Source organism: Sinocyclocheilus anshuiensis, unplaced genomic scaffold (assembly GCF_001515605.1).
Source record: "Sinocyclocheilus anshuiensis isolate Anshui unplaced genomic scaffold, SAMN03320099.WGS_v1.1 scaffold331, whole genome shotgun sequence".
Lineage (NCBI taxonomy): Eukaryota > Metazoa > Chordata > Actinopteri > Cypriniformes > Cyprinidae > Sinocyclocheilus > Sinocyclocheilus anshuiensis.
Genome location: NW_015552556.1, coordinates 208,912 through 225,808, shown reverse-complemented (window position 1 = coordinate 225,808; position 16,897 = coordinate 208,912). Strand labels below are relative to the sequence as shown.

At 35.7% G+C, this 16,897-nt stretch overlaps 2 protein-coding genes across 6 annotated transcripts in view; both read left to right on the top strand.

The window, feature by feature from the left end:
* Positions 1-16,886, top strand: part of LOC107664560 (protein unc-93 homolog B1-like) — a 29,839-nt gene extending 12,953 nt beyond the window's left edge. The window contains exons 1-14 of one of the 5 annotated variants that reach the window (XM_016455163.1): positions 3,657-3,738; positions 4,047-4,214; positions 5,347-5,488; positions 5,847-6,000; positions 6,288-6,449; positions 8,275-8,404; positions 8,626-8,719; positions 11,336-11,460; positions 12,531-12,713; positions 13,002-13,275; positions 13,366-13,484; positions 14,944-15,066; positions 15,344-15,618; positions 15,745-16,886. In XM_016455163.1, coding sequence (XP_016310649.1) covers positions 4,095-4,214; positions 5,347-5,488; positions 5,847-6,000; positions 6,288-6,449; positions 8,275-8,404; positions 8,626-8,719; positions 11,336-11,460; positions 12,531-12,713; positions 13,002-13,275; positions 13,366-13,484; positions 14,944-15,066; positions 15,344-15,601 — 1,884 coding nt within the window. In that variant the 5' untranslated portion in view covers positions 3,657-3,738; positions 4,047-4,094 and the 3' untranslated portion in view covers positions 15,602-15,618; positions 15,745-16,886. Of the gene's footprint in view, positions 1-3,178; positions 3,266-3,396; positions 3,416-3,656; positions 3,739-4,046; positions 4,215-5,346; positions 5,489-5,846; positions 6,001-6,287; positions 6,450-8,274; positions 8,405-8,625; positions 8,720-11,335; positions 11,461-12,530; positions 12,714-13,001; positions 13,276-13,365; positions 13,485-14,943; positions 15,067-15,343 lie in introns of those variants that run through there. The other 4 variants (XM_016455162.1, XM_016455161.1, XM_016455159.1 and 1 more) reach the window with 4 other exon arrangements.
* LOC107664563 (mitochondrial import inner membrane translocase subunit Tim10) lies at positions 46-2,838 on the top strand. Its single transcript, XM_016455166.1, has 2 exons — positions 46-305; positions 2,199-2,838. The coding sequence occupies exons 1-2, from the start codon at positions 235-237 to the stop codon at positions 2,392-2,394; spliced, it is 267 nt and encodes an 88-aa protein (XP_016310652.1). The 5' UTR covers positions 46-234; the 3' UTR covers positions 2,395-2,838.
* Positions 16,887-16,897: the final 11 nt, after the last annotated feature.

Here is a 16,897-nt window from a genome sequence, read left to right as displayed (position 1 = left end):
ACTTCGTTTAGAAATGAAGACGCAGCGAAGCAAACAGCGGCGGTTTTGAATAGAAAACTTTATTGTCAGCGGAAGTACCAATTTGCTGGCTGGATAGGATCCACGTGGGTACTTCTTCCGGTCAAGCGCGCTCACTGAAGGTTAAAGCAAGCTGTCAGAGCTCTTTGTTGAACGGGACCCACGCGTTGTCCGGTGGGTTTTTAGCGAGGGTAAACCGAAAGGTCATTTGCAGAGATGGACCCCATGAAAGCGCAGCAGCTCGCCGCGGAGCTGGAGGTTGAAATGATGGCTGACATGTATAACCGGTATGAAGCCTACGGTGGTCTGTAAATGTGTAACAGCATGCTTTCTGACAGATTACTTACGTCCTCGTCATCTGACATACGAAATCTATGGACTTGTGTAGTGGGTTACGCTATTGAATAGTATATTGTAGATGCGGCGTGGTAACATTACTACAATCAGTGACTATCGGCAGGCTACACGTTTTGTAATGTTATTATTGTATCTTATTTAGACACCAGGCTTTGCTCAGTATCACATTCGATTATTTAGAACAGTGGTCACCAACCTTCTTAGGCCCAAGATCCCTGACTTCGTCGCTTCAACCCGCGGACATTAAACAACAACCCGCGGCAACAGTGTTAAAGTAGCCCAATTCCGCGGGAAAACCGTGGACTTGGCAACACTGCTTATGAACCGACCGCACTATAGCGTTTCCTTGGTTACCGCTGTAAACAAAGCAGAGCTGCGCTTTATACGGAGAAGAAAATGCCATTGCCATCGAAACTTTTCTCAAGACAGTACCCTTCAGTGATACATTAATATAACCCCATAAATGTAATGAATTTTTGTACTTATTTTACTGTATTTTTCGGGATCTACTGGGACAGTGATAAAGATCTACCAGTCGATCGCGATCGACGGGTTGGCGACCACTGATTTAGAACACGACAGAACCTGCCTTTTGCTATACTATGTGACATGCAGTAACATTAGTCGTGACTGCATCTTCTCCTGTCGCACTTGTGTTGTCAGAACCCTTGTCAGTTTAATGCATTCAGTTATTAAGCAGGTTCACAGTCTTCTTCCGTTCATGTTAACTATTTTTGTATCATCCGTCATATCAGGAAAGTTGCATTAATATTATGGTCTTCAAGCTGTATGCACGCAAATATAGTTAAATGCATCCTGTATATAATCGTTCAGCTCGAATCATGTTCACCTTTTCTGGCCTCCGTCAAAGCAGACAGACCAATCATTTTGAGTATATAAAAATCTCTCAAACTGTTAGCCTGTGCCCTTGAGATAGGCGTCTTAGATTTGTATAGTGACTGTTTTTGCAATTAGCAGAAGCACTTTATAGCAGGTGACCTTGTTTTTTAATAAATTGTGTTAAATGGCAAGTATTGTGTGCAGCACAGCCTAAACTGTGTTTTTAGGAAAATTAAAATTTTCCATGCATTGCATTCATTCCTGGTATGTAGCCTGCTGTTTGTAGTAGGACTGCAATATTTATTCTGATAATGATTAATCTGTCAATTATTTCTCAGTTAATCAGATGAAAAGCCAGATTATATTTTGTGTATGTATCACATCTTATAAATTGAAGGCTATGAAAACATAAAAAATAAAAGAAAAACAAAAGCACAGGCTAAATGTTAAGTGGTAAGAGTCTGAATCTGAACATAGTAATTATATCTATACCCCATTACAATATTCCCTTTACTGTTACTGCTCTCATAAAAATACAATTACTTGTGCTACATGTAGCAATTTAATTACACATTTAACATCAAAATATATATTTTATTCAGAATTACTGCAGACATATAGCAGCTCAATCTATATCCATTTCAGTTGGGTTTTGTCCATAGAAATGCATTATTCATTACTGTATAATGGCAAGACTCTGATGAGCAAGATGTTTTCTGGATGTTCCTGCAAATGCGATTAATCGATCAAATTTATTGTCCTTTTTTTTTTTTTCTCGGCGGTTTTTTTTTTTTTTAGTTGTTGTTGTTGATTAATTGTTGCAGACCTAGAATGTAGTCTCTACAAAATAATGGCATGAATTAATAAAGATTATAGTACTTGAATCATTCATGAAGATGAACATTTCTGTGTTTCAATTAGATTATACATTACATAACCAAATGTGTATGATCTCATTTGTCCTGTGCCTTTTCCTCATGCAGAATGACCAATGCATGTCACAGGAAATGTGTTCCACCTCATTACAAGGAGGCAGAACTTTCAAAGGGGGAAGCTGTGTGTCTGGACCGCTGTGTCGCCAAATACTTGGACTTGCATGAGAGACTTGGTCGGAAACTCACTGAGCTCTCTGTTCAGGATGAGGAGGTGATGAGGAAGGCCGCTGCAGGCACTGGATAGACCTCCTACAGACTCTTAAGGGTGGGCCTGAAGGCCTGTGGATGGGGTTTATGGGAGAACTGGGCACTGTGGACATCTAAAGGGGGAAATCGGGCAGCATGGCTACGGATATAAACAACATAACATGAATATGAACAATATTGTGACAAATATTGATCCATTATTAGACATGCCACTAAAAGAACAAGACTTTTGGAAGGAGGTGGGATATATTTTGCCCTACGAGTTATTGATAGTTTGTTGGCATGAACATTATTAACATCACCGGAATAAAGCGTTTGTCTGGGTAGGGAGATTTGTGAAGCATTGTGAAATTATGTCCTTGTGAACTTGTTTGAGACTTTTTTTTATGTTGTCACTGATCATTGTAATTTCTGACATTCTCCGAGTCATTTTACAAAGTGTACCTTTATTGCGCAATAGAATTAAAATGTTTACCGTTCTGTTTCTCTTCTGACTCTTTCTTTAAAATGAGCAAAAATTAGCATGTGTTATTATATAAAATTGTATTTAATAAAATTGTGTTAGGATGGTTAACTGACAGCTGAGAATGTAGTTTTTATTTATTTATTTTATGTTTAAAGAGGATTAATTTAAAGTCAGCTTCCCAGAGACAATTTTAATGTGCTGACAGCATGCTAACAGCAACCAATGGACTGTCCGTATGCTAAAAAATTCTTTTCAGGGAGAAGAGTCACTAAATTAATCTTTTTAAGGAATCACTTATGTAACAAATCCTCAGTGTTCAATGAGACGTTTCCTGTTTGGTTTTGGTCACTATAGGTCACCATAAACTGACTTTTGTATGGAAAGCAGCTGCTTGAAGATTCTTCATGGAATCAACAGCATACAGTTTTGGAACAACATGAGGGTAAGTATTAACAAAATTTTAATTTTGGGGGTAAACCGTTAATAATGGTAATTGTTCTATTTCCAAAGACTTTTATTTCAAGTTTTCTCAATGTATGTTAAATTGAGACTGCAATCAATCACGTGTAAAAGACGGTGGCTAGTAACTCCGGTGTGTTGACGGCAATGTTATTTTTCTTCATTATGTTCCTTTCACAAACATTGAGCAAGAGAAGGCAAACAGGCCGTCTTTCAACTAACTGCCTTGTGTGTGAATAGCCTACATTTCGAGGCACTATCCCTTTAAGAAAATAGGGAACTAGGGAGAAAACTTTCATTTCCTTTAAAGTTTTCTTAATAAAACCTACAGGCAACTTTTTATGCGGCGAAAGTTTCATTAGATGCTCGATATAAGTTCCTTAAACGTTAGGTTTTAATATTTTAAACGACTTTGCAGCCTTTGTCACTATAGCGACGTTCATCGTTTCTACTTCGGTAAGTTATATTTGCTCTTAGTTAATGCTTAATGTTACTTCGCCCTGCGTGATCGTCACGCTTCATTACATATACAACATTACCTATAAATGCGTTAAAAAGCCGTTGTGTTATCGTGTCGTCGTTTTGTACACCTTTATTAGACCTTCCGCCCACAAACCTTGTTTGGAGCAGGTTTAATATTTAATTAAACATTATAGGCTCACAATCGCCACGGTTTTCTATTCTTCTCCCTCTTCCTTGCTGTCACTCAAATTGTTTATTTTGTTTTGTTTTATGTTTGAAATTGTCGTTTTTACCTTTGGCAGTGATCTACCTGCATTACTGTGGTGGTGAGAGAGCAGCGCGGCCGGCAGATGGCAGCAGTGATCACTGAGGATAACGTGTACTGCGAGGCGGAGGTGAACGGAGCGCCCCCTGCTGATGAACAGGATCAAGTGCAGCTGCCCGCTCCTGAGGGAAACATACAGGGACAGGTAGCATCAGTAGTCTTAAAGCGTGTACTGTAGGCTAGGATTTTTCTTTTTTTTATGTAAGCTAGGATATATCAGAAGTATGTCTGATACTTCTGCTGTATTGACGACAAAACAGCTTGAAACGTTTTGTTAACTAAAAAAAAATCTACAGAATAAATAATTAACCACTGACAATTTTATGATTCCAGTACTTAGTTCTTCAATAAAAACTGTTGTTTAGGGGACATTAAATATTATATCATTTTACAAAATGTGATGTAATTTTGCATGTTTTACATCTTATAATTAAATAAATTAATAATATAAAAACAATAAATTATTATTATTTCTTGCAGCCTTCTGATTTTTGTCTTTAAATACTCAGAATTTATATTTGTGAATTTAATATACTGATGTACCATGAAGTTTGAAAGTCTAAATGTTTGTTCTTTAAAATTACATTACTGTTCAAAAGTCTTTTATGTTCTCTCAGGCTGCATTTATTTGAAAAATACATTAAAAACTGTAATATTGTGAAATATTATTACAATTTAAAATAACTTTTTTCTAATTTAATGTATTTTAAAACATAATTTATTCCTGTGATGGCAAAGCTGAATTTTCAGCAGCCATTCCTCCAGTCTTCAGTGTCACATGATACTTCAGAAATTAGTCTAATATGCTGACATTCTGATCGAGAAATATTTCTTATTACTCTCAATGTTGAAAACAATTGTGCTGCTTAATATTTTTGTGGAAACTGATGCGTTTTTTTTCCCAGGATTCTTTGATGAATAGAAAATTCATTTATTTGATATTTATTTTTGTAACATTACAAATGTCACTTTGATCAATTTAATGTGTCCTTGCTGCATACAAAAAAAAATTATTTTGGAAAATTTTATTAACTCTAGACTTTTAAAAGTACTTGTAAAACTTGAGTAAAAGTTGATTAGGAAAAGAAAATTGGGGTTCACGTCAATGTCATGAATGTGCTAAAAAACTGCAGAATCTCAAATATTCCATTTTACCTCATAACTTTTCTTTGTTTAATTTTTTAAAACCCTTTGTTTATGCCCATGTATAAAAGAAAAAAAACAATCTCGAATTTTCAACGTGGTCTCAGACTTTTGGACCTTTCTTCCACTGACAGGTGGAGGAGTTTCTCGGCCCACATCCTGACTACGATGAGGAGGAGGAGGAGCGCAAGTACTACAGACGAAAGAGGCTGGGTGTAGTGAAGAACGTGGTGGGGGCCAGTTGCGGAGGAATGATCATCTACAGCGTTTACATGGGTCAGCCATTGCGCATCACACACCACAGGCACATAACATGATTCAGTCCAGCGATGACCTCATACTCCTCAAAGTCTGCATGCTGCTTTATAAAAAGATCTTACTCTAAATACAACACTGAGTAGGACTCTACTTATGTCACACTGTTGTATCAGTGTGATTTCATTATGCACTGTCTGGCACGCACGCACGCGCACACACACACACACACACACACACACACACAGATGTCTCATTTGGTCTGAGACTGTGAAATCGAGAAACAGCTGACAAATCTGGGACATCTTGTCACAAGACAAAAACAAAAGAAGGTTTTTGGAGAGTTGTGCATGTTTCATCACGAGCTGTTTCTTTGTAGGTCTTTTACAGATGCAGTTAATTCTGCACTACGATGAGACGTATAGAGAGGTCAAGTATGGCACTTTAGGGCTGGAGGATATTGACAACAAAATGCTGATGGGCATCAACGTAACACCTATTGTCGGCCTGCTCTACACGCCGGTGCTCATTAGGTTAAGTTTTTGTCTTTCCTTGCATTTCTCTTTTGTTTCATAATGCTCATGCAACCTACGTTTTTCCGTTTTGATCATTTAGTTTGTTTCTTTGGATGTTTGTCACCCACCGTCACAGTTATTAGCAGCGCTTCTACTGTTCATCCACTTAATGCTTGAGCAGTTTTGGCACCAAAGGTCTTCTCACAACCCTGGTGTAAACTAAAAATGACTGGTGATAATTACAGTCCAGTAATCCCACACCCTTTATTTTCCAATTTAATTGTTTTTCTCAATTTCTTTCTCAGATTTCTTGGCACTAAGTGGATGATGTTCCTGGCATCAGGCATCTATGCTCTCTTTGTATCAACCAATTACTGGGAGCGATACTACACTCTTGTACCGTCAGCTGTGGCCATTGGCATTGTCATTGTTCCTCTTTGGGCGTCACTGGGAAACTACATCACCAGGTGAGGGTGTTGAGAAGCTGAAGGTGCACGGATCAGTGATGTACATTATTGTTTGAAAGTTTGAGGTCAGTTTGAGGAAGAAATTAATGCTTGTATTGAGCAAGTATGCTTTAAATTGATCAAAAGTAGTAGTAAAGACATTTATAATGTTACAAAGGATTTATATTTTAAATAGTGCTTTCAAACGATTAATCGCAATTAATTGCATCCAAAATAAAAGTTTTTGTTTACTTAATATATGTGTGTGTACTGTGTATATTTATTATGTACATATAAATACACAAACATACAGTATATATTTTGAAAATATTTACATGTACTGTATATACATTTATATTCTTATATTTTATATTATATATAAATATATTTAATATATAAACATAGCATATTTTTCTTAAATATATACATGCATGTGTTTGTATTTATATATAAATAATAAATATACACAGTATACACACATAAATGATGTAAAGAAAATTTTTTATTTTGGATGCGATTAATCGTTTGAAAGCACTAAAAATAAATAAATGCTATTCTTTATATTCATCAAAGAATCTTGAAAAATGTATATTAAGCAGCACATCCTTTTTGTCATTGTTAATAATAAGTAATGTTTCACCAAATCCGCATATTAGAATGATTTCTGAAGGATCATGTGACACTTAAAGACTGGAGTAATGACTGCTGACAATTCAGTTTTCCATCACAAGAAAATAATAACATTTTAAAGTATATTAAAATAGAAACCAGTGATTTTAAATTGTAGTAATATTTCACAGATTTGGTGTTTTTAATAAGAGGCTTCTTTCAGAAACATTTAAAGAACGTACAGAATTTCTGAACAATGGTGTGTGTCAGTCATTTTTAGCATATTGCTATTTTATTGGAAGTTTACCGTATTTTATTCTAATTCTCAATTTTCCACAAAGTTATTCAGCATAATATAGCAAAATAAAAGCAAAACTGAAGATGCAGCTGTGATGCACAATTTATCAGTACTATATTGATTATTGGCCAATATTAGCGATTTTTTAATATATATTTTGCAGTTACTGGCCATAACATGAAAACAATCCTTTGCTGTGTAATATTTTCAATACAAAAAACTGACCTTCTAACACTAGCATTTGCTATTCTTTCTCTATTCTATCTACTTGTTTTCTTTTTATTTATTATTTAAAAAACCCTTGCTACGGGTGTTAGACTAACCTGGACTTGTCACAGCATTTACATATTATTACCCGTTTGTTGGTTTAATTGCTTCTATTGTCCTCATTTGTAAGTCGCTTTGGATAAAAGCATCTTCTAAACGACTAAATGTAAATGTAAAATGATCCCAGTTCTGTTGGAGAAACTATAGCTAAGCCTAAGTGTGGGATGAAAAAAAACAAACACTAGCTTTCTATTTTTTCTATTCTATCTACTTACTGCGTTAGGCTAACCGAGACTTGTCATTTGCACTTATATATTGTTGCTCTTTTGTTAGATTTGACTGCTTTTATTGTCCTCATTTGTAAGTCGCTTTGAATAAAAGCGTCTGCTAAATGACTAAATGTAAATGTAAATGGATGATTTCAAATATTGCGACATCGGCTCGACAAATCAGCACTGTGAGTTGGAAGACATGGAAACCTACTTGGTTATTATTTTTCAGATTATGCATTTAGCAATTCTCAGTTATATCGCCTCACATTGTCTTAGCACAGACACAAGCTCACTACGCAGTTATACACTCAGTTAGTGAGTCTTTCAGTCTTGACAAATACAAATAACAGTTAACTAACTCGACTCCCACTCCCACCTCTTTGTTTTGTGTGGTTATCAGAATGGCCCAGCAGTATTATGAGTATGTGAACTATAAGGACGAACATATCCAGGAGCAGAAGAAGCCCCCCAAAGGAGCCTTCCATTCTTACATCATCATTTTCCAGTCCGTCTTCTACATCGTTTTCCATGTGAGTTAAGATGCTCAGTTTCAGGCACTCACACTAAAATGTGTGAAATGCTGTAAGTTGCAGTAATAGTTAACCTTTAATTAGTTGTGTTTCCCCTGAAGTCTTTAAATTGTATTCATAGTTGTGTGTGTGTATGTGTCAGATGCCGGCTGCATATGTGGGTTTGTGCATTAATATGCAGCTATTTATAGCGTTCACTCTGTCTCTCTTCTCTCCTGCAGCTGAGTTTCGTGTTTGCCGAGTTCCCCATGGTGCTGTTCCTCAATCACTATCTGAATGATTACAAACACACTCTCTACAAAGTTACACAGTGTGGTAAAATCCTCTCATTTTAAAGGCTCGTGTCGTTCACAGATCGAGCAGCTGCTCAGTATGATATTTGCATTGGTTCTCATATCTTGATGCTTGATGCTTAATGTAGAACTAAGAATAGTCAAAAAAGACTTGTGAGTATGAAGTACTTCAGACTTTCAAAACTGAAGTGCTTGCTGCGCTCACTGGAGAGACTTTTAAAAAGGTATTCACTTTTTGTGGGTTATAACACCTATAAAAATAAAAACCACCACATTAAACATAAGGTATACATAAGTATACATATTTATAAGGGAGCAACAGGATATAAAAACAAAAACTGACACTGTGGAAAAACAATATAACACCTCAACAGCTGTTGCTTGAATACCAACCAGACTTGCTAGGAAAATGAGTAACACAACGGCAGAAAAAGAGCAATATCAGTATGAGATTCATTCAAATGTTTGTCAGTAAGATCTTTGTAAAAAAACAAACAAAAAAAACATTGTTTTTACCAAGGCTGCATTTATTTGATCAAAATACAGTAAAACAGTACGTTTTTCTATTTGAATATATTTTAAAGTGTAGTTTATTCCTGTGATGGCAAAGCTGAATTTTCATCTGTAATTACTCCAGTCTTCAGTGTCACATGATCCTTCAGAAATCATTATAACATGCTGATTTGATGCTGCTTACTATTTTTATGGAAACCATTTTTTCCAGGATTGTTTAAAAGAACAGCATTTATTTGAATTAGTTAATTAATTAATTTAATGCATCCTTGCGGAATAAATGTAATAATTTCTTTGAAAAAAAAATTTACTGACCCCAAACTTTTGAATGTTTGGCATTTGAAAACCTTTTTCTAATTTTTTTTTTTTTTTTTCTTCGGTTTTATAAAACACTATATGTGCGGTTCATAACTAAGACAAAACATATTTGTGACCCTGGACAACAAAACCAGTTATAAAGGTCAATTTTTGGAAATTGAGATTCATACATAATAATATATAATAAATAAGCTTTCCATTGATGTATGGTTTGTTAGGATAGGACAATATTTGGCCGAGATACAACTATTTGAAAATCTAGAATCTGAGGGTACAAAAAAATCACAATACTGAGAAAATCGCCTTTAAAGTTGTCCAAATGAAGTTCTTAGCAATGCATATTACTAATCAAAAATTAAGTTTTGGTATATTTATGGTAGGAAATGTACAAAATATTTTTATGGAACAGGATCTTTACTTAATATCCTAATGATTTTTGGCATAAAAGAAAAATCAATCATTTTGACCCATACAATGTATTGTAGGCTATTGCTACAAATATACCCCTATACTGTCACTCACATTTTTTAACATAGACATGAAAGTGCACGATCCAAACTCAAATTTGTATAATTCATGAACGAAAACATTTTGTAACATGATATTGATGTACCATTTTCATGGTAATGCAATGTCTGATTTTAAAATGGGTTTCAAAGGATGAATTTTGAGATTTTAAGTTTTCAATTGATATATAATTTCTGATGATTTCTAAAGTGTGATAGAGGAAAAGGCAACGAAGAAGACTTTTTTTGACAAAGGTCAGAACTCCTGTTACGATGTAGATTTTTGAGGTGCACTCTTGTCATAAATTAATCTATTACTTTTCCTACATAATTTTTAACAAAAAACAGTGGTAAAATATCTATTTAGGAGTCTTAGACCTTTCCAACGATATATACGATATATAGTTTGTCATGATTAGATTAGGATTTAATTGTAATATAGTGAAGTAAATTTAGGCGTCCCACAGTGGGGACGGGTGACAGTTAAAGGGTTAAGACTGGTTTTGTGCTCCAGGGTCACATTTGTGGTTGTCAAATGTTAGTGAATCATGTTCATAAGTAATGCAGTAACTGATAGCAAAATTCACTCAGAAAAGTGAAGTTAGTTCTCTAGAATAATATATTTCTAGATGCTACTTGGCTTATTTTTTTTTGTCTGTAATTAATTTAAATGAATATATTATGTATATGTTGTATGGCCTTAGTAGTGTCCAAATATTTAATTAAGTGAAATGCCCATTACTTCTACTACATTGACTTAATTACACCGAAAAGAAATTTACCCTTAATCAACTCCATTTAACACCAAAGAAAATAGTTAAAAAATAGGATCAAAATCATCTCGAAGGCATGGTAGTTTCATGTGTTAATAATGAGAAGATAGCTTGCGAAATAAAATTAAATGTGTCAAGAATATTTACAGTTTAAAAAATCAGTCATTTGGCAATTAGAAACTTCACACTTCTGACTTCCTGCAAACCAGGGCGTCAGCACATCTGCTCTTCAGGGCTCTGCTGTGTCTGGCTCTTCCTAGCTCTCAGCAGAGATGACGATAAGAGTTTTTTTAAAACCAGTATTTGAAATTGCAAAATAGGCAAATTACCAGCAGCACTGCTTAACATAGAAAGTCACCCACTTGCTGCATTGTGTAGTGAAAAACACTGTATAGAGAAAGAAGCAGTTTGAAGTCTTAAGTCTTTAAAAAATGTATTCATCCAGACCTAAAATGTAATATAAAACTGTCTTGCAGTCTTGTACGATGCATTCTTTTCTCTGGTCTCATCTTATCTTCTCTCTCTCAGGAGCCTCCGGGAAAGGGGTGATAGAGAATTTAAATAAGACAGTTTTGCTCAGCTTGCCTCGCTCTCTGCTGCTTATCGAGGTGGAGAGTGTGCTCATGGGGGCAGCCTTCCTCGCCATGCTTATCGTAAGACTGTCATCATCATCATCACTATGACGTCTCTATCCTCCACATCATCTTAAATTTAAAAAATAGGATTATATCAGTCTGTAGTCAACAGCAATTTGACCTTGATAGTCCTTTCACATAGATATTTCATACTGAACCAAAGTAGGATTGTTATTTTGTTTTTAGTAAATCAAGTGATAATTTAAAAAGGAATATTTCACCCAGAAATTAAAATTCTTTTATATAGCCTCGTGCTATTCTGAATCCATTAGACTTTCTGTTAGCACTTTTTTAATGTGTCCTTGTTACACATTACATGTATTTACTATAGAAATAACAGTAAATTATGCATAATTACAAATCAATTCGTATAGTATGTACATGTTGTTAATTGATATTACTCAGTACATATTTGTGTAATTACATGGTAACAAAGACACATTAAAATAATGAGTGTCTTTTTCTTTTTGAAAATTAATTTCCATATAAGTGAATGAAAGTGAATGACTTAATGACTGTCAAGCTCCAAAATGACAACAAGCACCATAAAATTACCATAGAGTGGTCCATACAATGCATCTTTCATGTATTTATGGGATAAACAAATCGAAATTTGATCATTGTTCAACTGAATCACATCAGGTTTGATGTCCTTTTTTTTTTTTTTAAACATTCTCTTTAAGTTTTCAAGTTGGCATTAAAGTTTTTTTGTGTAGATATGTACAATAATGTTTTAATATAAAAATCTAACATAAACCAAAAACAGAAAATTAGGTTCGGTGTTCAATAATTGCTGACTATTGAAATATTTAATAATCCCCATACTGCATAAAAAGTCAATTATGTTTTAAATAAATAATGTTGTACGTCATTAAAAAAAATGATCTTGCGCTCTGGTTTGATACCAGCAACATATATTTTGGACTGTTCCTCACACAGCGTTATCATGTTTTATCATGTAGTGCACGAGTGGTATGAACCGCTCGTAATTCATCAAACTTCACCTTTCATGTTGCACTTTAAACAAGAATTTTCATTTTGGAGTGAACTACCCCTTTTAACAGTGTGCTGCCAATGTTCCCTAATAGTTCCTGGTGTTGTGTGGAGCTGCATATCGGCCCACTGAGGAGATTGACCTCCGCAGCATCGGCTGGGGGAACATCTTCCAGCTGCCCTTCAAGCACTTACGCGACTACCGTCTCCGTCTGCTATGTCCGTTCTTCATCTACTCTGGCTTTGAAGTGCTCTTCGCCGTTCAGGGAATCATACTGGTGAGAAAAAATTGTGTTACAAATTACGAATTACAAAACTGTGTAGCTGAAATACACAGGTAAAATTTGAATACCAAAAGTCAGTGTCAGCTTTCAGCACCGAGTATTTTTTAACTTAACAAGACTAAAAAGTTTTTGGTTGCCGTTTTACAATATTAAGCACCTACGAAGACACTGCAAGTAAACCAATTTGCCTGCTATTTTGGTTAATTAAGCTATTAAAGGAACAGCATGCAATCACTCATTACCTAAACAGATTTTCTCTTTTTTTATGCCTGTCTTTCTCAGTCATATGGAGTGTGTGCAGTAGGGATGGAGAAGCTGTGGTTGTTAGTTATGGTGTATGGTTTGTCATCCTCCATCTGTTCGGGCCTGTCCCTGATGCTGCTGCGCTTGCCCAGGCCGATTATTCTTCTGGTGGGCGCCTTCATGCACTTTGTGCTAATTATAGCCCTTATGTGCTGGTCGCCCCAACCACGAGAGCCTAGCTATCTTCCGTATCTGTTGGTGCTCATTGCCCTCTGGGGTCTGGGCACTGCGCTCAACAAGACTGGACTGAGCAGTGAGTACAAGTGCCATTTCCACATTAAGCTTACACCCATTTCAAGACTGCACTAACATCAATGATATGACATAACGTTGTTGTGTGTAGCTCTTCTTGGGATGCTGTATGAAGACAAGGAGCGACTAGACTTTGTTTATACCATCTACCACTGGTGGCAGGCCATTGCAATCTTCATCGTCTATCTTTGGTCTGCACTGCCTATGCGGGTAAAACCTTTATTTTTTGTAGGTTTTGACTGCAATCACTGCATACTTTGCATTTACTGTAACAGCAACACCAGGCAAAACATAATTTGCTTTATAATTTACAAAATGTTCAGTTATGTCAATTATGGTTCCAACATGTCGCCTGAAGCAAAATAAAGTACATAAATCCATCATAAAAAGTACTCCACATGGATAATAAATGCTTTCTGAAGTGAATCGGTGCATTTGTGTAAAAATAATATCCATATTTAAAACTTTCTGTGTGTTCACGAGAGCTTGGTGGCATTCCAGCTGATGACGTAGGCGTAGTGTAAGCGCCATTATAAAGCTTGGAAGAGCCAGGACATTTTTTTTTAAATATAAAAAGTAGGAAAAAGTCATAAACACTTAGGATGGCTTGAGGATGAATAAATCATGGGGTAGTTTTCATTTTTGGGTGAACTATCCCTTTAAATCTCAGAAACCATAAGCATTAATATTTAATAGCAAATTTCAATGTATTTTTTAGAGTCCTATTATAAATTGATCATATAGTCAAAACTATGTTTTGAATATGAACCTTTAATTAGACATTGTCACGCTTGAATGATTAAGTAAATACAGCAATGTAAGGGTCCTCGGTTAATTTCAGATTGGATATACTGTAAGTAGCAGTTTAGTAAGGGAGTCAGTTGTGAGCTCAGTAACAACTTGAATTAATGAATGATTTAAACAAGCGATTTTGAATCTGTTTTGTGTATCTTTTTTGACTGATTTATTCCTGTTTAAATATTTTTAGTCATTTTACCAGGAACCCACATGAGGATGAACGATTTCCCCCTGCAGATTTCACTTCGGGTTCAGTTAGTCATGCAAATTTGCGACATTGGCCAAAAGACAGTTGTTTGGTTCGAAATTGACCTCTATGTGAGTTGTGCTTTTTATATATCACTACACTATAACTGACAATTGACAATGGACTATTTTTGTCCACAAAATTTCGGTAATGTGACCGCACTTTAACTTGTTTAAAAAACTGATGAATAAGGGTTTTTAGTTTGTGAATTGGACATCACATTGTTATTGAGTACAGAAAACACTGAGATCTAATCAAACACATTAAACTGTTGTCAAATGCTTTTTGTTGCTCTTTGTTGGTAAGTTTAGTCGTAGTGTGGAGTTCTGTCTAAAGGTGCAGCCACATTAGCAATATTTCAGCAAACTTTTGATGCATGAAGCACAGTTCACACAGAAGTTACTTCAAACCAAGCAGCTTTCATTTGCGTGACTAACATGAACATTGCGAATTCTGCACTGGGGGCTTTTTCACACTCGCGCGAAACTCCCGACAGCACAGATTCCTGTTGAAGTGACTGGATTTTGTTCATGAAATTCTATTAAATATGTGGAAATGTATTCACTTTTTTTTTTTTTTAACACAAAAATCGATGTTGAACATTGTCTCTGGTCTCTTTTTAAGGCCAAGCTTGGACTTCTGTTGTTAGCTCTCATAGTGGCGAGTTTCTGCTACGTGCAGATGGAGCGTCGCCTGGCGAAGAAAATTCCATTCAGGTTGCCGCGGATTCCCCGTCCACGACACAAGGTAATTCAGCTATTAATGTGTCACTGCAGTGAGTCCCAGGAGGCTTTAAAGTGATTTTATAAAAGAAACAGCCTCTCCAGTGCCTTCTGTTAGCGTTAGAAGTAGAATTCATTTATTCTGTAAAATAAAAAAAATGTTTCCAGGTTCAAAACAACTTTATTGACAGAATCTGTCGATTACCACAGACAATAATTTTGACTCATCCTCAATTTGTATTATTATACTTCCATATAACTCTCATTGCTAATGTCTTACATTACTATCCTGTTCCTCAAAGGTTAAAGGTTACCGATACCTCGAGGAAGAAAATTCTGATGAATCCGACACAGACTTGAGTGATGCTGATGCTGATGCTGATGGGAAAGATGAGGATGAGAGAAGGTTTGTTGAGGAGGACAGAAATACAGACAACGATTCCCAGGGTTCACCGGGACTGGAGAGGGGCGGGGTTAGGGACCGCAGGAAGAAACACGACAACGCTGCCTATGAACAGGCAGGAGAGAGGGAGGACTATGTCCAACACACGAGGGACTAGAAAAGAGAGGTGAAAAGGTACGATTGGGGATTGGAAAGAGATGAGAGGAAGTTGTAAAATACTGAATAGCCAGATTGAAAGAGAAGCGATGGTATGGGAAACGTTTACTCACTTTTATATTAAATAATGCTTTTTTTCTTTAGAAAGAAAAAGTGTAGGCCACCGATGGGAAAAAATGAAGGTCAGAAAGTAGTAGAAGTGAACCAAGCATTTCATTGAAATGGGAAGTGAAAAGAGGAAACTGCAGATACTTTGTAAGGTTAGATGGTTTGTTGCCATAGAAATGGATATTCTCCATTTCGAACTTGGTCAAGGTGATGTACTCGAGTTGTGTATTTCATTCTAATTCTTTTCTGTGCGCTGTAATTCTTTATCCAATTCATATCTGTTTTCCTCATTGTAACTGAAGAACCAAAGTTCTCTCCATTTAAAAAAAAAAAAGTGTTACATTTCATTTTCTTATATGTTATAAAACCAGTTTTAAATTTGTAATAAACATAAAATAGAGATATATGATTTAAAATGGTGCTTTTGCCTATTTTGGAATGTTTTAAACCATAGTATGATGTGCTTTAATATGAACACCATAATACTGCAAGCTTTTTTTTTTTATTTAGAGTTTGCAGTGTTTCTCTTTCATCTGCATTTGATAAGGTATTATATGCAGTTATATTCTTCTTAGGGGCCATTCACACGGAATTAATTTTTTGTATTTTGCCATTAATTTTTCCATTATTTTTTTTATGTAAACATGCGCTAGATGGACTTTAGTGCATGACACAGCATTCTAAAAATGCAGTACTCAAGTTAAAATAAGTTCAACAACGCATTTTTGCATTTGAAAATGTGAGAGGCAGGGCAGTGGAATGGAAATATTTAACTTGAGCTGTGTTTTATTTTATTTTTTTAAGTTTATCACTGTTCAGGCGAATTTTCTCGCAGGTGAAATCAAGTTATTTCAATAGGAATCCTTGCGATTGGAAATTTCTTGTGAGGGCGAAAGATTTCCCTAAGCAGATTTTGTAACTGGTTTAAGTTTGTCACATTGACAAACAAAAAGTTGCTTTAGTCGGGCAAGATGCTGCAAAAGATGCAAGACTCGAGCGCAATGCAACAGCCAAAAAATGTAGCACATCATGTTTACATAAACAGTGGGATGTAATAATGCATTCTCTGTGAACTGCCCCATCTGAGCTTGGATTTCAGACAAAAAGAAATAGAGCATGCATTGACGCTACAGTATGATTTGCTCTGAATGGTGGTCAATCAGGACTCCCCCCCCCCCCCCCCCCCCCC

Coding starts and splice junctions, on each gene's coding strand:
- LOC107664563 (XM_016455166.1), top strand. CDS start 235: ATGGACCCCATGAAAGCGCAGCAGCTCGCCGCGGAGCTGGAGGTTGAA. Junction 306..2,198: donor ATGGCTGACATGTATAACCG/GTATGAAGCCTA, acceptor TTCCTCATGCAG/AATGACCAATGCATGTCACA.